General features: G+C 37.1%; 2 protein-coding genes across 3 annotated transcripts; one reads left to right on the forward strand and one right to left on the reverse strand.

Annotated features, from left to right (window-relative positions):
• Positions 1-21: 21 nt before the first annotated feature.
• Positions 22-7,098, reverse strand: LOC132142700 (probable E3 ubiquitin-protein ligase HERC4). Of its 2 annotated transcripts, none has more exons than XM_059552763.1 (24): positions 6,649-7,098; positions 6,391-6,505; positions 5,759-5,835; positions 5,430-5,651; positions 5,188-5,279; positions 4,968-5,098; positions 4,677-4,804; positions 4,504-4,574; positions 4,295-4,413; positions 4,009-4,068; positions 3,835-3,910; positions 3,447-3,633; positions 3,207-3,367; positions 3,053-3,127; positions 2,902-2,970; positions 2,719-2,787; positions 2,167-2,316; positions 1,934-2,074; positions 1,680-1,846; positions 1,535-1,571; positions 1,359-1,417; positions 561-744; positions 381-480; positions 22-281 (listed from the first exon to the last, which is right to left on the reverse strand). In XM_059552763.1, the coding sequence occupies exons 1-24, from the start codon at positions 6,860-6,862 to the stop codon at positions 67-69; spliced, it is 2,919 nt and encodes a 972-aa protein (XP_059408746.1). In that variant the 5' UTR covers positions 6,863-7,098; the 3' UTR covers positions 22-66. The 2 variants fall into 2 exon arrangements, with proteins under 2 accessions (XP_059408746.1, XP_059408744.1); XM_059552761.1 differs by having other exon boundaries at positions 1,505-1,571; positions 6,649-7,097.
• Positions 7,099-8,718: 1,620 nt separating this feature from the next.
• LOC132142702 (protein phosphatase 1K, mitochondrial-like) lies at positions 8,719-14,380 on the forward strand. Its single transcript, XM_059552766.1, has 6 exons — positions 8,719-9,274; positions 10,134-10,234; positions 12,178-12,343; positions 12,425-12,569; positions 12,883-13,017; positions 13,667-14,380. The coding sequence occupies exons 1-6, from the start codon at positions 8,835-8,837 to the stop codon at positions 13,796-13,798; spliced, it is 1,119 nt and encodes a 372-aa protein (XP_059408749.1). The 5' UTR covers positions 8,719-8,834; the 3' UTR covers positions 13,799-14,380.
• The last annotated feature ends 5,488 nt before the right edge of the window (positions 14,381-19,868 follow it).

Consider the following 19,868-nt stretch of genomic DNA (forward strand, 5'->3'; position numbering starts at 1 on the left):
TGCATCTACATGGCAAATCTGTGACTGCATATCTTATATTTTGGGGTTGGGAACCTGGAGGGAAGTTCACCCTTGTCCAAAAACCTCACAAAAGCTAATTGCGTGCATTAGCTTGTCGCGAAGTGTGTTGATATCGCTGTATTTGGGAAGAATTAATTTGCCGAAACAGGTCTGGGCCCCTGGCAGTCGGTCTTCTGCATCAGGACAGTTTAACTGTGAAATCTTCAGAGAGCGCTGTGAGAAACCTCTCTCAGGGACACGGTCCGTTCCATACAAGAAAACTAGAGAAAAATAAATAATGTGAAGATGTGAGGTAATAATAACATTCCCTTAATGTGCATGTGACGTAGATGCATCAAGATGTTCAAGACAACGCTTACTCAGAAGCTTCCTCTTGTTCTCCTCCGTGAACTCAAAGAAAACAGTCCAGAAGTTCTTGATGAGTTCCTCAGAGGCTGAACAATTTTCATAGGAAGCACACTGAAGATGAAGCAGAAAAACTCATGTACTATAAAATGTTTAAAATGTTACAATTTGGTAAGTTTCTTGAACACTTTTACCTGCTGAAGCTCCTTCCACTCGTATTTAGGGGAACCGTGGAGAAGCTCCTTGAGTTCCTCAGGGTGGAACATTTTCCAGAAATCGAGCGGGCAGCCCTTAAAGAAACCTCTTGAAAAATGCTCAAACTGATTCTTCACTGACTTGTTGAAAACAATGTCGACATACAAATCCACATACTTCCATCTGCCAAAAAAAAAAAAAATCTTCTCATTTTGCTATAATAGATAAAGAAATCTAGCACTGCAAAACAGGGGACATCTACAGCACCTATAGGCTAAATTCCTTGTTTTATGTTGTCTTTTCATGTAATATCCGTTCAGAAGTAATGGATAATTCATTGAATATAACAGTTTTTCTCAGTCACTTTTGTACATTTTTTGAATTTTTGATTCCTAATAGCTGCAAACCAGATTATGCATTTCTCAAAACAATTCATACAAACAGAAACACACAATGGTTTAGTTGCAAAAGCCTGTAACTTGCTCGAAATCCATCAAGTTAATCTCTAAAAGCATCCGCAATTTGTTCAAAAGGAGAAATTGCTTTTATGATGTGCACATGTAGATGATGTGGAGGTTGAACAAGTAATTTTGAGAATTTTAATTCTGACATATAGAAAAGGGAACATTTTATCAAGACCAGCTTGTTTGAAAGATTCAAAGATATTGTTAAGAGTTTGAAGAGTTGAGACAGACAGACAGACAGATAGATAGATAGATAGATAGATAGATAGATAGATAGATAGATAGATAGATAGATAGATAGTCAATTACAAAGGTAGAGCAAACAGTTTCTACCTATTAGATTTGGTCACTAGAATTTGATTTCCATTTGTAATGAGCTCCTGCCCTTTGACCTGAAAGAGGTAAATAGCATCACTAATGTACGTTTTAAAATAACAGCTTTGTACACTGATACACAAGAACCATAGAAACAGTATTACCATGAAATCCAAAGAGAGCATTTCCACTACCTCTTCCTCATCCTCCTCAAGAAGGCTTTTCAGACTTCTAAAGTGAAATTTTTAAAATACAGTTATGGATATGACCTGCTCTGTAAAGGTAGTGTGAAACCTACAATGTATAAAATCTAATGTCTTGTAGTCTTTAACTGTTTACCTGGCCTCCACAGGAGACAGCTCCTCCAGATCATTCAGAGTGGGACTCAGCTGGAGAAGTTTCTTGTACAAGGCCAGCGGGAAGTCAAGGTTTATATAATGATGGTTGTAGAGTGCCATTCCACAGATGACACCAAGATAGTAAAAATCACTATCATCTTGCATGCCCTGAAAAGACACAAGCATCATAGCACATCTTGATATATGAGGGAAACCACATGAGCAGGAAAGAGGAATGTTTGGTGTAGAACCTACATCAGGATTGAACCAAACCAGTGAACTCTCATGGACTTCCAGCAACTTCTTCTCCCATTTCAGAAGAGACTGGAAAAGGAGGGAGAAATATTCTGCTGATAAACCTCTCATATCTATTCCATTCTCCCCGACGAACACCACCTGTACAGTAGAGATTCATTAAGGTAAAATGTTTCATAACACAAGGCCTGTGTGTTTCAAATGGTCAGCTTTTGAATTTTAGTTCTATTTACCTTCAATTCATGGGAAAATGAGTGGGTGTCTTGTCTGAGATACTCAAGTGTGTCGGTCAACACTGATTCTCTGTTTATGTGCAACGTGCTGACATTGTCATTGAATATGAATCTGTGTTGACTTCTCTGTATCCATTCGTCCTGCAAGTACTTAAAAAAGTACAATATTGTTAGCTAGTTATTTGCATTTACATTCACAGGGTGTTTACACAACTAAACTTAATACAACAACAGCATTTTGGGGGCCTGAAAACGGAAACTGTATATGTGAAAACTCTGACATCATGCACGTGTTTATGTGCATAGTGTTTCTTTACAAAGTGACATCACCAACTACTGGCCTGGCATGTATAAGACAGTGTTTTTTTTTTTTTTTTGTCGCTGTCTTGGATTTGTGAGAACGGCGATTGTTTTGCCAATTTTGTCTGTACATGAAGCTTTCAAAAACACCAAGGAAAAACTCCGTTTTTAATACATCACTGTCGTGTAAATGTACCCTCAGATTAGCATGGCATATGTATGAATGAGTGCATCCTCATGTTTGTCACTTACACGAAACATTCTCCATTTAGATTCAGTGTCAGCCGCAAAAGGGAACTTGAATAATATTTTAATAATTCCCTGAAAGAAAGATACATGGGAGTAATATAGGATTTCTTATAGTTATTAAACAAAGAACATAAAAGGTTTATGCAAATATTCATATGTATCATATTAGAAGCCTTCAATACCCACAATGTAGTAGTTTTTCAAATCGGTATCATAGTAATCAAAGAAGTCCAGGTCTTCCATGGTGGCTTGCAGCTATTTATGTAGAAAAAGAGAATTTTCTTGTATTTTGGTTTTCCTGAAAGAAAAATATATTCTCTATTGCTATGGTTTTTACCGTATCTAGTAGATCATTGATCTCATGAATGATGAAATCCCTGTTTGTGAAGTCTCTGTTGGCACTGCAGCAGACCTTCACAACAAAGTATAAAAAAACTATTATTATAATTATAGGTTCAATTACATATTTGATCCAACACTTAAAAAGGCACCTGATAGATCATCTGAAGGATCTGCATGAAGTTCTCCAAGTGATGTGTATCCTCATTCATTTCTCCACGAGAAACCTGGCTAATCATCTCAGCAGATGCTTTGCGAAATAACTTGACCAGGCTTTTGAGGCAATCATCCGGCAGTTTGGACCAGTACTTTTCTGAGAACATAATATAAAAATACTTAGACAAATACAACAAGGTCAAAAACACAAAGGCTGAAAAGTCTTAAAGCTTTACCTAAAACCTTGCGAACAGCGGGTTTCAGCTCAAGAATTTTGGAGGCAAGAGCTTCAGTGAGTTCAGTTCGTTGTTGTTTCTGGAGACGTCTGATGAGCTCAGGCAGGAGAATGTAAAGTCTCAGCGATTCCTCACCAAATGGATTGGGATTCAAAGATTGCAGCATCTGTTGAACCACCTTCACTACCTGAGATATACAAGTATAAGGAATTTCAGGTTGAATACAGTTTAAATCATTTTAACTTGTTCTTTAGTTTGTGAAAGTAAACAAAAAAGTAAGCATACACCACACAGATGATAGAAAACCCCTTTCAGCACCTTTAAGTTATATTAAATTTATTTGCATCTTTAATGTTAAACAAACTGAATATTTTGGATTTGTTATTACCTTTGATATCACCTTTTCATTCTCTAATAACTTTGAAAAAGCCTTTTCAGCCAGCTCAAAATCATGTTCATCGTGACTACAAAAACAAAAATTTACATACATTTTGTGATGATTTCAGCTGATTAATTTTGGGCTCAAAAATTGCTAGACATTATCAATGTATTTCTGAGTTACCTTGCTTTGAGAAAACTTCCATTCAAACAGGCAGTAGAGGAAAACACTTTTTTTATTTCCCTGTAAACATAAACCATTTATATGCATTACCTTACCATATAAAAAATTACAGGCCACATAACATTAGTAAGTTTAAAAAGATAGTCAAATATGTTTGCTTAATCCCCAAAGGCAAGTACTGACAAACACTTTGACAATATTTATTATATTTATATAATGAATTTTTTTAAGGGAGACATGGACATAAAACACAAATGAAAACGGAAGCTCATTCTATGTAACTCACTTCTTTATTACTGCCCATGAGTCTCTTTCAGACACCCAGCGGTCAATCATTCTGTCATTTAATGTTAGAACCTCTCTGATAGGATTGGGTTTAGACTTTGCAGACTTATTTCCAAGTACCTACAAAAAATAAATAATAATAATAACATAATTAATCCCAATGCAGCAATAATGTTAAACTATTTATGAATGAAAACTGATATGTCTTACTTTGAAAGACAATGCGAAGGAATGATTCTCCCCAGCTATGAGTTTTTCAATCGTATATTCATGATTACATTCTGTGTGCAACAAATACTTAATTTAGATCTCTGAGCATCATCACGACTATCAAAAATATTCATAACAAAATAGCCTATTGCTATAAAATGATTTTTAATTACGAGTTGACAGATCCACAGGGAAAGGCACAGACTTCTTGATCATTTTGCAATTTCCCAACTTCCCTTGTATCCAACATCCAAATGAGTAGATCCGCTTTGACGATGCGACTGATACGAGAGTGTGATGTCTTTATTCAAAAAATAATGAAATGCCTAATTACTGAGCAGAACTCAAACATCAGTTGAACATGGAAAGATTTATGTATGAGAGCTTTATCCACAGTGCATAAAGAAATCTGTACTATTGCCCTGAAATGTTGATTGCTAATAATGCTTATGAACGGTTTCTACCTCCCACATGTGAGCTGAGACACTTCAGATCCCCACAGTTCAGCAACCACCCGCGGATGATGTTCGTCTTTGAATGATTTGTGCCCAAGCTGACCAGAAACTCCTGACCCAAATGTGAATACTGTGCCGCCCTGAAACATTAACTATTTACTACATTTTCTGTCCAGCTTGCTTTTATGTTAGATACAGCATAAACTCTAATATATTATGACCATAGTACCTTTGATAAAGTGGCGGTGTGTTCCCCTCCACATGAGATGGACACAGTTTTCTTCTGGTTAAGACTCTTTACAACCGTTGGGACGTGTCTGTCTGTGGTAGTACAAAACAGTACATTTGTCACTTACAAATACATCATATTCATGCTTTGATATAGATTTGACACAGTACTGCACAAATTTAGTACATTTACGTGTACTTTCATACTATTACTGATTTAGCTTTTACATGATCAAACAAGACCTGTAGTGTCTCCGAGGCCCAGCTGTCCAGTAGAGTTCTTTCCCCATCCAAACACGACTCCAGAGAGAGACAACCCAAAGCTGTGGTCTCCTCCAGCGCTGATCTGAGCCAGCGGGACCCCACTCAGACTCTTAACATGTTGAGCAGATGGAGAGCTGGGAGGATCTTTCTCTAAACCCAGCTGACCGTGAGAGTTATCACCCCATATGAACACCTGACCATCTGAAAGAGCAACAGAACTGAATATCTACACTCAGATGTCAGTTTATTATCAATCATCAGAGTTCAAAATATGAAAGCAAGATGTTAGATGTAATAGTTGTTAATACCGTGGGTTAGTGCCATTGAATGATGGTCTCCACATGCGATCTGAATCACCTGCCTGTTATCCAGACTTTTGAGAGGCCTGCAGAGACAAGAAAATCTGTCAGATATCTATCTATCTACCTATATATATCTATCTATCTACCTATATATATATATATATATATATATATATATATATATATATATATATACCACAAAACCAGTCTTAAGTCACTGGGGTATATTTGTAGCAATAGCCAAAAATACATTGTATGGGTCAAAATGATATTGATTTTTCTTTTATGGCAAAAATCATTATTTCCATGTAGATATTTAGCAAATTTCCTACTGTAAATATATCAAAACTTCATTTTTGATTACTAATATGCATTGCTAAGAACTTAATTTGGAGAAATTTAAAGGTGATTTTCTCAATATTTCGAATTTTTTGCACTCAGATTCCAGATTTTCAAATTGTTGTATTTTGGCCAAATATTGTCCTATCCTAACAAACAATACATCAATGGAAAGCTTATAAATCTCAGTTTCTAAAAATGTACCCCTATGACTGGTTTTGTGGTCCATGGTAACACACACACAAACACACACACACACACACACATATATAGTAATTTGTAGGCTAATGTAATTTAACCTGCACACAGTAGATTTGTCCATGATGAGAACATTTCCTCCATAAGCAAGAAGAACGGCACCATCTCCTCCACAGACGATCAGTCTGATTCTATCATTCTTTAGCTGCAGGTGCTCTGGAATAAATACAATATTTTCATCAGTTAATTATGATGTCATTAATGAACATACAGTAGATCATCTCAAATATAAATATATGACCTTTATCTTACATTTAAAACTTTTTAATGAAGACAAAGTGTAATTTAGTGTGTCATACTTAATTTTCCATCATGATCATCTTCTTCACTGCGCAATCTCATTACCGAGACCTTCCCATCCCGGACGAATCCAACAAAACTCCGTCCAGCTGACATGTCCTGAACTTTTGATTTCGGACACATGGACCGTATTCCACAATTACCATGTTTGACCTTATCCGGCTGTTCCAGTCCCAAACCCTCTCTGATCTGCGCTCCCCAATAACACAACATGACCCCAGCTGACGGATGAGACGATCAGTGTCTCTCTGCATCCCCGGACTGACGAACACACTCATAACAAACTGAAAGCAAACACGAAAGTTAAGAAGGAAATGCTGGTTTCAGCCTAAACGATACTCATTCGACTTCCCAGTTCCCACAAAATGAAAGCGTTTGGTATCATATCTTCTACTGGTTGTTTTTATGCGCCCTTGAGGTGATTTTTGACTTATGCGAAAATGCGAATGGAAAATAATTTTTCGACTAAATTCCTCAAAAAGTCAATGTGACTTTAAGCTATGGGACGGCAAATCCTGACTAGTCCAGCGGGGCCTATCTTATTTCACAGCATCTTAAATGTTTTTAGATTGTCATTTGCTCGAGCAATGTCTGTCATCATTTCTGTATAACGTTAATTGCCTCCCAGAACTGTTAAACGAGGAACAGCAGCATCCACTTCCAAAAGCAATAACCGCTTTCATTGTGCTTCTGCTCGTTCTAAGGTGCAAGTCATAAGTTATTATATTCAGTAGCTTCTCCTTGGTTAGTGATGTAACGTTATAGTGCCAGTTTATCAGGAAGTGACGGTTTTGTTTTCTTTGACTCGTTGGATGGTAAACGTTGCTTGTACGCAAATGTTTTGTGCGATATTCCAATTTTGTAAAATTCGCAACGTCGGATGGAAACCTGTGACATAAATATTTAGGCGATATGAAACATTTTATAAAGGCTCTAAGTTTAGAACGCCTTCTACAACTTCTCCTAAATCATTGGTTTAAATCCAAGTCAATCATAATAGTCTGGCCAATCAACTGATTGAACCGCACCGACGAAACGGAGGGATCTGATTGGCTCATGTGTGTTGTTGGCGCAGCTAAGCCTAAAACGACATTGAGAAGAAATTACCTACTGTTTGATATTACATATATATTAACCCCTTAGTTTAAACAAGGACATACCAGATCGCATTGTTATCATACAAATTAAAGGTAAGTAGCAAATAAAAGACTAGTAATTGTACAATATTCGCGTTCTGCTGTAACGGTAATTTATCCGTTTGCTAGCAGCGCCGAGAGGCACAACTCAAAGGTTCATCTCCATTTTGGTTGTTGTGATTAATGTTTACACTCAGTAATACACTTATTGTATAATTTATATTTGTTTCAGATTTTTGTGTGTTATATTTTTTGTTTAGAATTTGAATAACGAGTGGTTTGAAGGTTTTGCCAGCATGTTGTTATATAAGCGCAAGGTTGCGTCATGTTTATTTAACGTTAAGTTAACCTCTAACGTTATTCATATTTAACTGGTTGATTCTTCGACCATCTATCTACATTTGGGGTTATTCCTTGTTTAAATGAGTGTATTAATGTTTTGTTTTTGCAAGTTATGCGTTTATAATCTATGAATTAAATAGGGGGCGGGACACATCGTGTATGGCGTTATTGCTGAATGACTCCATTTGGGACTTGTCTTGCAGTAAACACGCTGTTTAGTTTTAAAACAAAGGCTGTCTTATAGGCTAACGAGCTGACTACCTAGGTAGCATCATCTATTAGGCATATGTATGTGTATATATGTTTTGTATTACTTTACTTCAGTGGGAGTGCCTGTAAGCTGTTAGTTAGGCTAGTTTTCAAAGTTAAGGTTATGCTTTAAAACCTAGTGAGCTGACTACTTGGGGAGCTATTTTTGGAAGTCATCGATGACTAAAACGTGCTGTCTGTGGAGGCATCTAGTTACCTTTTGAGAGACAGCTAAAAGCTAGGTGCTTCCTGACACATAGTATGATGAACATCTAGGGATTAACAAGCCTTGGGTCAAGTCATTATTATTATTTATTTATTTATTTTTTACTTGTTTTTCAGAGAACTCCTGGTCAAGACAGTATATTTACAGAAACCACTTACCTACATTCTGCACTGATTTTTGAAGCATATTTAAGGGCCATTTGTTCAGTAAGTGTTGTATCCTGCCACTGAGTATGTCAGTGGCTCTTCTCATGCGATATGCCACATTCAGTGGATCCCGTGTCTGCTGCAAAGCTGCCCTTGGCATAACCGGCATCCACCAAGAAGACCCGAGAAGGGCTCTACACACTCCATCATCTCCTCGGTGCAGCAACTCTCGCTTTGATCCAGACAGCAGTGGCCGTCCAACTACCTGGGACTCCTTTGGGATCTGGGACAGCCGCATTGATGAGCCCATCTTGCTTCCTTCGAGCATCCGATATGGTAAACCTATTCCCAAAGTTAGCCTGTCCAAGGTGGGCTGCGCTTCACAGATTGGCCAGCGGAAGGTGAACGAAGACCGCTATCAGCTATCGCAGATGACGGACAACATCATGTACTTTGCAGTGTTTGATGGGCACGGAGGTGCAGAGGCTGCAGATTTCTGCCACAAAAACATGGAGAAGCATATTAAGTAAGGATCGTTGGTTCTAAAACAATAGTTTGCCCCAAAAAAAAATTTGCTGAAAATGTACACGCCCTCAGGCCATTCAAGATGGAGATGAGTTTGTTTCTTCATCAGAACAGATTTGGAGAAATTCAGGATGACAACATTTGCTCACTAGTTGGTCTTCTGCAGCGGATTCCACTGGATGACTCCAATCTATCAATTGATTTCTTGTGAAGCGAAAAGCTTTGTGAGGAAAAAGTGAAAGGTGAATCAAATCAGCACTCTCACATCAAAATCCACTGACATATTTCTCTCCTGATTCAGAAGAGACCATTTTCAACTGGGTAAAACAATATTATGTACTCCTATTTTAGCTGGAGGCTGCAGTTTGAAGTTAATGATGTCTTGATGTAAACACGCAGCTTTATTCTTCATAAGATGTTAATGCATGGACTGGAGTCATGTGGATTACTTGTGGATTATTGTGATGTTTTATTATCAGCTGTTTGAACTCACATTCTGATGGCACCTATTCACTCCAGAGGATCCATTGGTGAGCAATTGATGTATTGCTAAATTCTGTTCAGATGAAAAAACAAACTCTATACCGGGGATGGGCTGAAAGTAAGTACATTTACATTAAAGTTTATTTTTTGGGTGCAATATTTAATTAGTTGGTGTGTATTTTGTTTTTAAATCACTTTTGACCAGTTTTGTAAAGAATATGTAAGGTGTTCCATATACAACAGATGCTCATGATTGTATTCGAAACGTGGACTGTGCTTCTAAACCTGTCTAAACCATGATGGGCTTCTGAATCAGGACCTGGGGAACTTCAGAAGAACTAACTGTTGACTTTTTGACTTTTTTACTTGTGTTTCAGAGATATTACTGAGGAGGAGGATAACTTGGAATTAGTTTTAACCAAAGCATTTCTTGAGGTGGACAAAGCGTTAGCAAGGCATCTTCACTTCAGTGCAGATGGTTGGTCTTATTTCACTGATTTATTTTTGTTTTAAAGCATGCACAGATTCTCAGCTGTTGTTTTAGAGACTTCATTTATAAGTATTGTTTTGATGCATCAGGTAACAGAGCCAAATGGAAATTTGTGAGCAGAACATGACAATGTGGAATATATATATACCACATATATATATTTGTTTTTTATTAAAATAAACAAAGATCACTATTACAGAGCAGTGAAGACCTTATGGTCGTTAAAGTTCACATATTTCTCTCTGGCTCTGTAAAATGCGTCCGTCACAACATAGATAGCACTTAACATGCTTGTGTTGTATACTAGGAGTGGGTTAAAAAAATATTCCTAGATGTATAAACATTCTTAGAATTTAAATGATTAAAAAACCTTTTATTACAATAAATATAAGTATCTGCCATTTTTGACTTTATATGTGTTTTTTATCATGTAAATGTAGGGAAATGTTATAAGTCCTATGTATCTGCTGTTCTTATAAAAAATATCCTAATGATTTTCCTAAAAAGTACTTGCTAAACAAATTTGACACAACAACAAGTGTGTTATCAAAATGAACCTTTTAGTTAAAATGTTTGCTCCTTTTCTCTGCTTGCAACTGGACAATTGACGTAACTAGTCAGATATCTGCGCTGTGGAACGCAGAAACGTTGTCAATTGAAAATAGGAATTAGTTGTATATGTTTTCATTATTGTTTTTTCTATTTGTATTTTAGGGCTGAAAAATGACACACTAATTTATATAAACAAACTTTACTTAAGTCAAGCCTTTAAGTTATTATACTCATTTATTCCATTTCTGTCCACCTTAACAGACATTTAGCCTATAAGCCAGCCATTTTAATAAAGTAAAGATTTGCACCCAACTCTGTTGCTGAAAAATTGATGCATCAGGAATTATTTGGAATAGCATCACCTTATAGTATCCAAGATGACTATTAAATCCCGCTGTTAATATATGATATTAACACGTAGTTTTAAAAAAGTTACTTTCAGATTCATCTGTGTTGATAAGGGTTTTAAATGCTGTTGTGATAGAATAAATAGAATTGTTCCAGGTTCATCATATTCATGTAGTGTGTGGCCCACTAGTGTGGCCTGCTGCGTGACATGTCCAATCTTGCCCTGTGTGTGTGCGTGTTATTTACAACAGCCGTGGACCCAGCTTACCCCTATAAGAGCTGCAGCTCTGCAGTACCTTTATGGAGGCCGGAGGGTTAGATTGCTCCAGCGGGTCCTTGCGTGGACTTTTGGAAGGTTCCTGACCTTTCTCTCTTTCTTTCCTTTCTGTCTTTCTCTTCATCTCTCTTAACTGTGCTCTGCCTTCTTCACATGTGTTGGTTGCTGGAAAATGATTGATTAGTCATTGTGTTAAATTTATCAGTATATTTTGTGTATGGATAATGCTAGTTGATGACAGAGAAAAGCTCAAGAACTTTACTGTGGGAGTCATTTTTTTAGTGAAGAAATGCTATTTGCTAAAAGAGATGTGCCCCTTAAAATCAATTGCTTTTATGCTGTTTAGTGCTTTTTTCAATGCTAAGCATAAAGTATTGCCTACACAGTGGTGTTATTTTTTCTGACATGTGTCCTATGTGTTTTAGAAGGCACAGTGCTACCTGCTTGCCTTGACCGCTCTAGTACGCCATCTCGTTTGGAATCTCCCTCTTTTTTGTTTCAGTTTACATTTGTTTTTTATCAAATGCTTGATTACCAAAACAATGCGTACATATTTCATAAATATGCACAGTATGGTGTAGTATAGCACACTAGAATTACATGCACATCTCAGAACAGGACTAAGAGTAAATAGCTGTTTAATTTCAATATGTGATTGTGCTGTAACAGATGCAAACTCTGTATTGCGTGTCTTACTGTTTCTGTGACCGTATCACAAACTAACCCTTCTGTCTCGCTCTCTGGTGTGTTACAGCCTCTCTGTTGAGTGCAGGGACGACGGCCACAGTGGCACTGCTCAGAGACGGGATCGAGCTGGTGGTGGGCAGCGTGGGGGACAGCCGAGCCATGCTGTGCCGCAAAGGCATGGCCCTCAATCTCACTGTGGATCACACGCCTGAGAGAAAGGATGAAAAAGAGAGGTACAGATAGCCTAACTGCTCCAAGCAGATTGAGACACTGTGACTGCATGTCTTTTGTAAACCATGTGCTTGTTTCTGAAGGATACGCAAGACTGGAGGTTTTATTTCATGGAATAGTTTTGGTCAACCGCACGTCAATGGCAGACTGGCCATGACACGCAGCATTGGAGATTTCGACCTCAAGACGTCAGGGGTCATTGCAGAACCAGAGACTAAGAGAATTTCAGTGAGAGCTTTTTCTTTGAAATTCACTTTCACATATTCAAATTGTTTTTCCCGTAATATAAATTCATATAACTACGTTGTTATTTACGTAAATTACTGACTATTGAATTTATATATACACAAACACATAATTTTACTTTGAGTACCTTTGAGTCAACATTTTTAAATATAATAAAAAAATATATATATATCAGTTTATTTATGAATAAATAATTGTAATACATTTTTCAATGTAACATAAATATTTAGTAAATATTGTACTAAATTATAATTTAATTTAAGTTGTATTGATTTAAGTCTACCTGTATTGTCAGTTGCATCACGTCCATGACTCCTTTCTGGCTCTCACCACTGATGGCATCAACTTCATCATGAACAGTCAGGAGATCTGTGACATCATTAACCAATGTAACGATCCTAAAGAGGCCGCACAACGCATATCTGAGCAGGTGACTCATATAATCCAACGTCCACCATTATTTTGTAGTATATTTTCAGCCCTTTATGAGAAACATGTATCTCTTTTCCACCAAGGAAGTCTAACTGCTGGTTCTGAGCCAGAGCCTTGTTTCAAATCGGTTCTTTGTCTTTCGATACCCAAAGCACCAGCTCCGAATCAGGAACAGTGGTTCGTAAGTAGCACCAAAACATTGCTGGTCTAGAAGAAAGAGTCACCTGTGTAAAGCATTAGGGGCCTTTGCTTTTGAAATGCAAAGCAGTTCTTAGAAGGCTCGCCAGTTGAACCAATAACAATAACACCGGCTCTGAACTAGCACCCGGTTCATCCTGGTGGAAAAGGGAGTTTGTATCAGTTCCAAATAAAAAAAGGAATTAATCAAATGAGATGAAGAACCTTTCATTTGTAAAGTGTTGATCCATTTAATTGTTTACAAAAAGGACACAAAATAAATCCATTTTTTGAATGTCCAGCAAAATCAACTATACTGTGATGTGTGCTATTACTCTGATATAAAACTACTCATGCAGCTTCATTGATTCTTGTCTTTGTTGTGTGTGTGGCAGGTTTAAACATGCATAAGATTTGCATTATAACTTCATTGGTTCTTTTCCTTGTTGAACTCTTTCTGTCCCTCTCAGGCTCTTCAATACGGAGCTGAAGACAACAACACTATCATTGTGGTGCCATTTGGTGCTTGGGGCAAACACAAAAGCTCTGACGTGAGCTTCTCCTTCAGTCGCAGTTTCGTCTCCAGTGGCCGATGGGCCTAAGCAGAAATAATAAGACAATGACGGTTTAACTGAAACACAGAAGTAGCTCCCATGTGTGAATTTACCAATGTGCAATATTCTCCTGTGAGGATCACCTCAAAAAAAGACCATTACAGCCAGAACCCACATTTACTGTGGAGTTGATATTGACTCATCAAGCATGGTTCATTTCTGAATCGATTGAGTTGAAGTTCCCCTGAGGTTCGAGTTTGTCCTTGTCTTTTAGCTGCTAACCTTCATTTGGTTACCTCAGTTTTGGTTTTCACTTTCGCAGATACTATATTTTAAAATAAAGCGCTATAGTGGAATCAACAACTGTTCTCCCTACCGTATAATCTCATTTCATTTTCAGAACAGGAATTTTAAGCACTTTCAGATTTTGAGAGGTTCTATTATTTTTTTAATCCTCATAACTCTAGTCTTTGAATGTTAAACGGCACGCTGAAGCACATTTCAGTGGTCTATACAGGCTTTGTCTGATGGCTGTGCACATTCATAAGCCCATATTTACAGAGTTAGACCACTTTACATACTATGTATACTAAATTATGGACTTCTATTCCTTGTTGAAGCACATATTTCTATAATGTGCTATAATTTCTATAATTTCTTTGTCTCCTGTTCAAAATGTGAATATTCATGTTTTATTCCAGCTTAACAACCAGCAATTTTAAAGCTACTCTAAGAAATATTCCTACTGAAGGGAATTCACAACCCAACTTGAGCAACATTTAGCAAATTAATTGATGATTTTTCTGTGCCTTTTCCATAAACATCTGTGGTTTTCTGACATGCTTGAGTCGTTCTGGTAAGGAACTCAACTTTAGGTTCATTACGTAAGTTAAACTGAGACTTGTGCTTGTTTAGTGTTATTAGACAATTTCTTTTGATTGTACAGTTCAGTGGTACAGTTCCAGACGATCCATAGAGCAAAGTCCAGATTTTTGATTTATGTTATTTATATAATGTATATGATGGACAGTTAATTCTATGGTATATGCGATTGTATGTTATATTCAAGTACATTTAGTTACAGCAGAGAAGTGAGTTTCATTCATTCATTCGCTGACATGATTGTTGTAATTGCAGCCTTTCTGCTATAACTTTAAAACCTAAAGCTTTTGATCGGAAAGGCTTTGATTTCCCAAGGCCAAAGTGATTTTTTTTTTTTTATTTGTAGAGCCATACACATGTGACCTCATCAAGTTAGCATCTCTGTTCGGTGGATCTGTTCATATGCAGAATCTGTTCATATTCTGATGCGGTTTCCTGAATTGATTTGAACACTCTTGTCATTCTCATTCAGCATTTCCTATCATTTTAGACTTTTAACAGCCTTTTTCCTTGAATGTCTTCCTCTTTAAAGTTCAAAAGCACATTCAGTATGATAGTGGTCTTTTACTTCTGTATGTACTGTTCTTCAGTTATTATGTTTCTGTCAGAATGTATTCTATTCAGTGTTAATACTTCTGTTTGTGGATCTTGCCTAGAACAATCTTTAAAACAACTGCAAGTGTTTCCTGCTCTACACATGGACCTAACTTTGCTTTATTGATATGCAGTTTATTGTGAAATGTAATGCAGCTGGAAATAAAGTTTCACCAGAAACATCTCTGTTGGATAAACATGATTTATTGTCTAATCTAATATTTATGAAATCCAAGGGGCCATCAAAAGTGTTCTCTCAATCAATTTATTTTTCTTTTATTAACCTAAAACTAAAAGCATATATTTGACTAGGTGTATAATCTTAAGTTTAAAAAAATGTCTAGCTGTTGTGTTATATCTTGTGTCCTAGCGAATGTAATACAGATGAATGTTCAGTGGAGGTTTAAAAACTGATGCCTTTGCCCAAATCCCTCCTTCTGCTTCATCTATACAAGATCTCTGCCTCACCGACTCAACAGTCAGATTTGTGTTTTGTCCCAAACTGATACTCATGAGAAAAGCATAAACCTCAGACGTCTAGTGGTCACTGCAACAGCGTGAGGAGGGTAAGCATCTTTGTTGTATTAATACTGTAAATTGAAGGTTGTGCAATATTTATTTTAGTGCAACACTGTAACGTTTTTGTTGGTTTTGCACATACATTGAAAAGCATTTAGTGTAGATTTTGTTATTTTGATGTAGAAATTGTTCATAGATTTCACAAATAGTTCAGAAACTGCAATATACATTACATAGCAATATAAAGGTTATGCATGATACATTACACTGGAATATAAAAATACAAAGATACATATGGAGAAACTGGGACTAGTTTATTTTTGAATATTTCTGGTATGGACACATTCCTTAAAGTCTATGCTAAATGAAAAAAAAAAAAGGTTAGGTAGGAGAGAGGTAAAATTCATGATCCTGATACAAATCGAGCACTTTTTTTCTCTAATGTATTATGTATGTCTTCTGAGAGAGAAACCCTGACAGAAGATGACTGACAATGCATGATCTTTGAGCATGATCAAATCACCGAGGAGACGGACAGGAATGGGATGTTTGGGCCTCGGAGCTCATGAAGAAGCAATGTGGAGCCATAGGAGAACCTTTTTAAATTCCAACCATAGACTGTATAAAAAAATCTCACTGACCCTAAACCTTTGAACACTAATATATTGTGATAATTTACATATCTCAAAAATGGCACAGAAAGCACAGAAGCTCAGCCAGAAACTTCTATTCACAAATCCAATTTTGGTTTTTAGATATACATTGGATGGATGTTTTGAATGCTGTACACTGACCTCTTGCAGCAGGAGCACAGAATAAGCCATAGCATCCAGACCGGTGGTGGGCTCGTCCAGAAAGAGCACAGAGGGGTCTATGATCAGCTCCATCCCAACGCTGGTCCTCTTCCTCTCGCCACTTGAGATATCTCGGATCAGCTGTGTGCCAACCTGTACAGATATACGCATACATTCCTGGTCTACATACTTTGGAATGGGATTTTAGTGAGGCTGTTTAATACATGTATGTCTTCTAAGAGAGAAATCCTGACAGAAGATGACTGACAATGCTGTCTTTAAGCATGATCAAATCACTGAGGAGACGGACAGGAATGGGATGTCTGGGCCTTGGAGCTCATGAAGAAGCAACGTGGAGCCACTGTCAGTTTCCACAGCATCCATTATAGAGTGGAACAGAAGACCGGACACATCTGCGGGAGGACAGCAGAGTAGAACGCAGTCTCGGGAGTACCCCCCGGCCTGCGAGGGGCGATGGGGGTATGTGACGAGTGGGGCGGGGCCGAGGGACATGGGAGCGAGGCCGGGGGAGTGATTGGAGATGAACTACACCTGTTCGACCCACCGGTCTCGAGGCCCATGGAGGAGATGGAAGGATATAAAACTGGAGCGACGACATTGAAGGACGAGAGAGGACCAGGCCTGGGCTTTTAGTTGTGTTTTGGTTTTTATTTGCGCGCACCAGTCGTCCGTGAGGGGCTGGTGCGCTGTTTTGTCTTTATTTTGCTTTATTAAAATGTTTTTGATTGTCCGCCGGTTCCCGCCTCCTTCTTCCGGATGAATGCAAAGGTTAATTCATTACAAATTTCTATTATTTTCAGGTTACAGATTCGCTTGTTAAGTGATTTCCTCTTCAGATATTATAATGGAAACATGCCAACAAAATGCTACGAAGATGTCTTTGTTCATGGACAACCTTCTGGAATCTAATGCTGAACCCACAGACAGTAGCACAGGTTCTCAGTAAATTAGATTTAAAAAAATCGAATTGTAAATAGTTTAGATATATACAATATACAATTAAAAAAATTTTTTATAATACTATTTCTATATCGCCCCAAAATCAAAAGAAAAGCAGTCAAGCATTCAGCTCTAGGGATGTAGGCACAGATGATAGACACTAAACAAAGATTTATTCCCCCAATTATTTAAATCCATTCCTTTGCTCCCAACCACTATCCCACTCAAGATTTTCCTCAAAAGAGACTTTCTGGACACTTAGATGCTCATTAACCACCAGATGCCATCAGAGGAGTCCTTCACGGATTATAAACAGCTGATTGCTCCCAGAGGCTTTCAGCTAATTTCTCGAAGTCGAAGCTAAGAGGATTTGGTGACTGTTGAGATCTTGGTCTCGCCTGCATTGTAGATTTTAACATGATTTCTGATCCTGCAGTGTGGAGAAATGTCTCACAAGCGTAACAGAATCATGTCCACCAGACTATCACCTGACAGGAGTTAGTTGAGTGCTGACGCCTTGACATCAGAGGTGAAGAGTGTATTATCCATAACCTTTTACCCTGGGAAGGACTTTCACACGACTCAGACACTCATAAGCTGTTATGTTATTATTGTCAAACTCGCTGGCTGTCACTCGTTCACCTTTATTGAGTAAATGATCATGCCTGGGAGTTTATATGCTGTGGGTACTGTACATTAGCAAGCTGATATCCGCACATACATAATGAGAAACTGAAAAGAAGTTCTCGTGAGTGATTATATTTCTGTTTTGTGGTCTCTAATTTCTGTGTAATAATGCACTACTGCATAAAAAAACTGGCTCAGTCTCTAATATCAAAATGCAGATCTGCTTCTGTGTCTACATTTGGTTCAGCCTTAAACTAATTATTAAATATATCGTTATAGTGTTTGTTTCTTCTTAGTGTTATTATTGCTATTTTAGTTATTTTATTTTATACTATGTTATAAAGTCATGTTGACATGATAATTTTAATATAATTTATGTTCATTACAAGATATAATGAACAAGTATAAGAAATAAAAAAGTTAAAAATATAATGCAAATAACCATATATAATTAAAAATAACTATATTTAAATACATAATTGAATGTTTCTATATTTATAATTTTATTTACAATTAATAAAATGTTTAGCATTTTTTTTTTTTTTTTTGCTACTTAATCTCTGTGCTTCATTGTGTGCAAACTCCTTTCTAGGGTATATATGCAGGTTCAGATGCATCTTTTGTACCGCCTCTACAGTGTAAATCGGCATGCTATTTATTTATCTATTTACCTTTTTTGCATTCATGAGTATACAGGTGGATAATACTGTACAGAGTGTCTGTCTACTTCCTGTCGAAGATCCTGTCTGACATCATCACTCAACGCACAATCCCTTCCATACTCTTCATCGGTGTTGTTTATTTCATGATCGGTAAATGTTGATTAAAATGTACGGAAATGTACGCGATTAAATCTTAAAGAAACAGTAGTACATAATTGCTCAAATTAATATATCTTTACCTGCATGTTTCTAGTGGCTTAAAATGTTCAAATCTTTGTTTTGCAGGGTTAAAACCCACAGCGGCAGCGTTCTTCATCTTCATGTTCACTGCAGATGTTCTGATGTTCTAACTTGACTTGCATGTGTGTCCAGATCTTCTCTGGTCTGCTGGTTAACCTGAAGAGCACCATGGACTGGCTGTCCTGGCTGAAGGACCTCAGCATCCCTCGCTGTGGGCTCGAGGTATGAACTTCATCTGAGTGTAACTAAAAGACTTTCTGTTGAGATAATATTTGAATGATGTTTGAGGCAATGTCTATTCATTTATTCAACAGGCATTTGATAAATGAGTTTGTGGGGCTGAAGTTTTGTGTAAATGTCTCCACTGTGATGAGCAGCTGACGTCCTCATGTATGTAAAATATATGTATATATGGTATATATAGAATATGAACTACTGATCTCTTTATAAGCATGGATTTGCACTAACTTTATAATAGTGTATACTGAGTGGGGTTGACATGTTAGGATGCCAACTAACTAGCCACTTTATCTTACTAATTAGTTATGTTACTAAGAACACAATTAGTTAAATTTCCTAAATTGTAATGCACTAATGTTCAAAGTTTGGTGTCGGTATGATTGATTGATTGATTTTGTGTGTGTGTGTGTGTGTGTGTGTGTGTGTGTGTGTGTGAAAGAAATTAATTATTTTATTCAGCAAGGGTGCATTAAATGGATCAAATTTAAAATAAAGACATTTCTAATTACATTCATATTACAAAAGATTTCTATTTCAAATAAATGCAGTTCCTGTGAACTTTCTATTCATCAAAAACCCTGGATTATTAATTTTTTTGTT

This window comes from Carassius carassius, chromosome 6 (genome assembly GCF_963082965.1).
Source record: "Carassius carassius chromosome 6, fCarCar2.1, whole genome shotgun sequence".
In the NCBI taxonomy this organism is placed as follows: domain Eukaryota; kingdom Metazoa; phylum Chordata; class Actinopteri; order Cypriniformes; family Cyprinidae; genus Carassius; species Carassius carassius.

What these genes read in the sequence shown, in the direction of transcription:
- LOC132142702 (XM_059552766.1), top strand. Translation starts at nt 8,835, where the DNA reads ATGTCAGTGGCTCTTCTCATGCGATATGCCACATTCAGTGGATCCCGT. An exon ending in TCTTCACTTCAGTGCAGATG is followed by an intron (nt 10,235 to 12,177) that starts GTTGGTCTTATT and finishes GGTGTGTTACAG; the next exon opens with CCTCTCTGTTGAGTGCAGGG. An exon ending in CAGAGACTAAGAGAATTTCA is followed by an intron (nt 12,570 to 12,882) that starts GTGAGAGCTTTT and finishes CTGTATTGTCAG; the next exon opens with TTGCATCACGTCCATGACTC.
- LOC132142700 (XM_059552761.1), bottom strand. Translation starts at nt 6,862, where the DNA reads ATGTTGTGTTATTGGGGAGCGCAGATCAGAGAGGGTTTGGGACTGGAA. An exon ending in CCCTGTGGATCTGTCAACTC is followed by an intron (nt 4,575 to 4,676) that starts GTAATTAAAAAT and finishes TGTTGCACACAG; the next exon opens with AATGTAATCATGAATATACG. An exon ending in TCAATGATCTACTAGATACG is followed by an intron (nt 2,971 to 3,052) that starts GTAAAAACCATA and finishes CTACATAAATAG; the next exon opens with CTGCAAGCCACCATGGAAGA.